The sequence below is a fragment of the Zeugodacus cucurbitae genome, chromosome 5, assembly GCF_028554725.1.
Source record: "Zeugodacus cucurbitae isolate PBARC_wt_2022May chromosome 5, idZeuCucr1.2, whole genome shotgun sequence".
Lineage (NCBI taxonomy): Eukaryota > Metazoa > Arthropoda > Insecta > Diptera > Tephritidae > Zeugodacus > Zeugodacus cucurbitae.
In genome coordinates, this window is record NC_071670.1 from 18,798,077 (window position 1) to 18,801,613 (window position 3,537).

The window sequence follows — 3,537 nt, forward strand, 5'->3', positions numbered from 1 at the left end:
ATGGATTTAAATGAAATTCGGAACATTATATTTTTTTGATATACTGATATTGTCGATGGAAAATGCGCTAAATCCGTTCACAACTACGCCTGCTTCCCTTGCTTCATAATATATGCATCAGGGACCAATGAAGACAGCAGAATAAAACTTTACACAAATACTGCATTTGACGTGTGGCATAATTGTCGAAATCGGACTACAACTTTTCAAGGCCCCGGATCTCGAACATGAAGAACTCAGAGCCTAAGGGTAATTTTTCACCGAAAATATCGGTAAATCTTTCAGATATTTTAATTTAATTAATAGGGAATATTTTTCTTCTAATAGTGTGTCTCTGTACCAAAAATGGTTAAAATCGGGTCATAACTTCCCGTAGCTCCCATATACCTAATTATAGGTTTTTCAAAAATACGATACTTAATACCTTATAAATCGGTTAATACGTGAAATATCTTAAGTGAGCGTATATTTTTGGATATAGTGTACCTTGGTGGTGAAAATGAGTAAAATCGGTTAAGGAATTACCTTAGCCCTCATATATTACATATAAAGACTTGTATTATTCTACTGGACTTTATGCCGAATATATGGGTCAAATCGTGTGTTATCTGAATATGAAATAAAATTAGATCAGTAAATTGCGAGAGTAAATGTTGTTCAGTTACACCCGAATTTAGCCTTTCCTTCCTTGTTACACTATAATTTTATAACATTTGAAGTACATAGTTTAATGAAATTGTAAGTATTTACTGTGCTTTTCGAAAGAACAAAGATCTGAGATTACATTTCGTAAATTTCATCTTTACTGCAATAACAGAAGGATATAAAAAGGTATACATTTGTTAAATTAACTTTACTACCATTGCTCAATCTCTTCTCTCTATGTATGAACTTCTTTATCTGGAATAATTCGAAGTACATGACGGGAGCTTGGCATTTTAGCGAGTAGTATTTCAATGTTGATCACAACCACGCTTACTCCGCCGCCTTCTTTGTGATAATACTAGAAATAGGACGGAGCTGAAAATGTTAAGAATTGTGTATGTCAAAAATCATAATTCATATCAATATTTACCTCTATGTATTATATTTATTTGTTGAAAGTCTGTCCGTAAATAATCAATTGTGTTTTTGTAAAATAGTTAAATGTATAAGCACTATAACAGATGTGAGGGAGCTGTTTGAACTATGCTTGCTTATAAGAAAGTGATAAATTTCGTTTGAGAAACTTACAAGTGAAAACGATAGCGTTTACCAACCAAACAATTTACAAACAACTTCATTGACAGCGAATGTACAAACATACATACATACGTGCATATGTACATGTTTATGCCAGTACATACATGCCAACAACAAAGTATGTTAACCCCCTTGTTGGGCAAAATGCGCACGCCTCTGTGCGCACGTCAATTAGCGTTCGAGTCAAGAAAACACAATAAGCTCAGGTGTCACCGCAATCCGCGCGGTCCTACATTTGACAGCCAGTGCACACGCCGACACAAATAGCAACGCTGTGAATTCTCATGTCAAATGCAAATAATTGAATTGAACACATTTGAAGCACATAAAACCCACTGGCGTTCCGTACGTGAGCAGGGCGTTGCGCCGCGACGCATGATGTCATCGCGGCCGCCCTTGAGCGTTGCCGACAATTGCAATAACAGCAGACCGCAACTAATTTACAGTGCAATTAAATATATTTTATTGTTGCTATTTTAAATTACAAAAACAAAAAAACAACAAACATAAAATACGGTGACTAATTTTAGTTATATGTTTAAATATTTAATTACAAACTAGTGCGCTATGCAAGTGTTGGAAGGAGAAGCATGTAAATGTAATAAGAATATTATTACTAACGTTTTAAAAATATTTTTTAATTAATAAAAATAATATTTTTAATTTCACAAAAACCGCGAGAGTACCGCGCATGGTATTAGTAGCCACAACCAGTGCGCCTGCGCAAACTTAACATTAGCTGCGGAACGGTAGCGGTGATCATAGTAGCCCGGGTAATTGCCGGGTCCAACTGGACCAATCGGTGCACCGGGCGCTCCGGGATAGCCACCGGGTGCGCCTGGCATACCCGGCATACCACCCGCACCTCCGCTATATGTGAAGCGTCTGCCTTGGTCGTCCACGCCGCCAACATAGTAGCCACCATTGCCACCAGCACCGCCATACGCATGTCCACGACTGTCTACACCCGCATAGCCGTAGCCAAAGTCACTGCTGCCCGGTGCTCCGGGCGCTCCAGGTGAGCCTGCGGCGCCGCCCCAGCCACCAGCGCCGCCGTTGCCGCCTTGCGCTGCAATAAAATTGTTTATAATTAATTGCATTTTTTATCTCAACAGTTTCTTAGAACTTGCTAGTAAACATTAGAGACAGTTATTGTGATTTGCATTGCAAATGCGCCACTTTTGCATGGGTGCAGTGACTATGCAGTAAACAAAGTGCAAAGTCACAAATGTCAATAGCAGAGACACTGGCTAATGCATAACTCCTAAACAATACTTTTCTCATAAGTTATATATATAGATAGATATATGTATGTATATAGGTTTATAGGTTTGCAAATAACCTGAGCAAAGTAAGACGCAATTCAATGCCAGCAAAATCACGCCTCCGTGTCTGAGCTTTAAACTTGACTTCATCTTCCCGCTAACACTGACACTAGTCGACTAAACAAAGCCGGCACAAGTCGGGCTATTTTTGCTTTAATTTTACATTTTGCCAGGCACTAGTCACTCTTTGCAACACAGGTGATTCAGCTTGTAACTTCTCTTCCGCTCTTAATTCCCTACGTTTTTTTTTGTGTTTTCGGTTGCTAAAAATTATGTTTGTTTTACTTTGGGTAGATAAATACATAGCATGTCTGATTAAGGTAGCACATACATTGACTCAAATATACATACATAAATGCCTATATACGAATATATATCTACATGTAAACAAGTGCAATTTGCCGCAATATTATACACATTTGACTTGCCAATTTACATGCGAAGTTACTCACTTATATACAATATGCACATACATTTATGTACTTATACATATATTAGCATATCTTGAAAGTTTTTCACAAGTCACTTCGATATACCTACACTTATTCACATTCAGTTAAATTTTTTGTACATATCCAAATAAAAATAAAGTAATAATATGCATATTGACTACAGTAAAACCTCACTAAGTACACCACTTACTGGTATCTACATATAGAACAACAGGAACACAGTACAAAAACAAGTAAGGAAAGGCTAAGTTCGGTTATGACCGAACAGTTTATACTCTGGCAATTTATTTATTTATTTTAATTAGTATAACACACAATTTGACCCACATATTCGTCTTATATATGGTATAAAGTCCATTGAAAGTTGGAAACCCTAATATTAGGTTAGAAGCAGCGAGGTCTTCACGTTCGATATATCGGGCCATGAAAACCTATGGTCCGATTTCGTCGATTTTTAGAAAGGGGCTGCCACACTATAAATGTAGTATTTGTACAAAGTTCTGTTCCGATATCTTCAC

General features: G+C 37.2%; 1 protein-coding gene across 2 annotated transcripts; it reads right to left on the minus strand.

Moving 5' to 3' along the window:
• Positions 1-1,681: 1,681 nt before the first annotated feature.
• Positions 1,682-2,744, minus strand: LOC105215149 (uncharacterized). Of its 2 annotated transcripts, none has more exons than XM_011188926.3 (2): positions 2,585-2,744; positions 1,682-2,311 (listed from the first exon to the last, which is right to left on the minus strand). In XM_011188926.3, the coding sequence occupies exons 1-2, from the start codon at positions 2,655-2,657 to the stop codon at positions 1,908-1,910; spliced, it is 477 nt and encodes a 158-aa protein (XP_011187228.1). In that variant the 5' UTR covers positions 2,658-2,744; the 3' UTR covers positions 1,682-1,907. The 2 variants fall into 2 exon arrangements, with proteins under 2 accessions (XP_011187228.1, XP_054087570.1); XM_054231595.1 differs by having other exon boundaries at positions 2,373-2,605.
• Between the last annotated feature and the right edge of the window lie 793 nt (positions 2,745-3,537).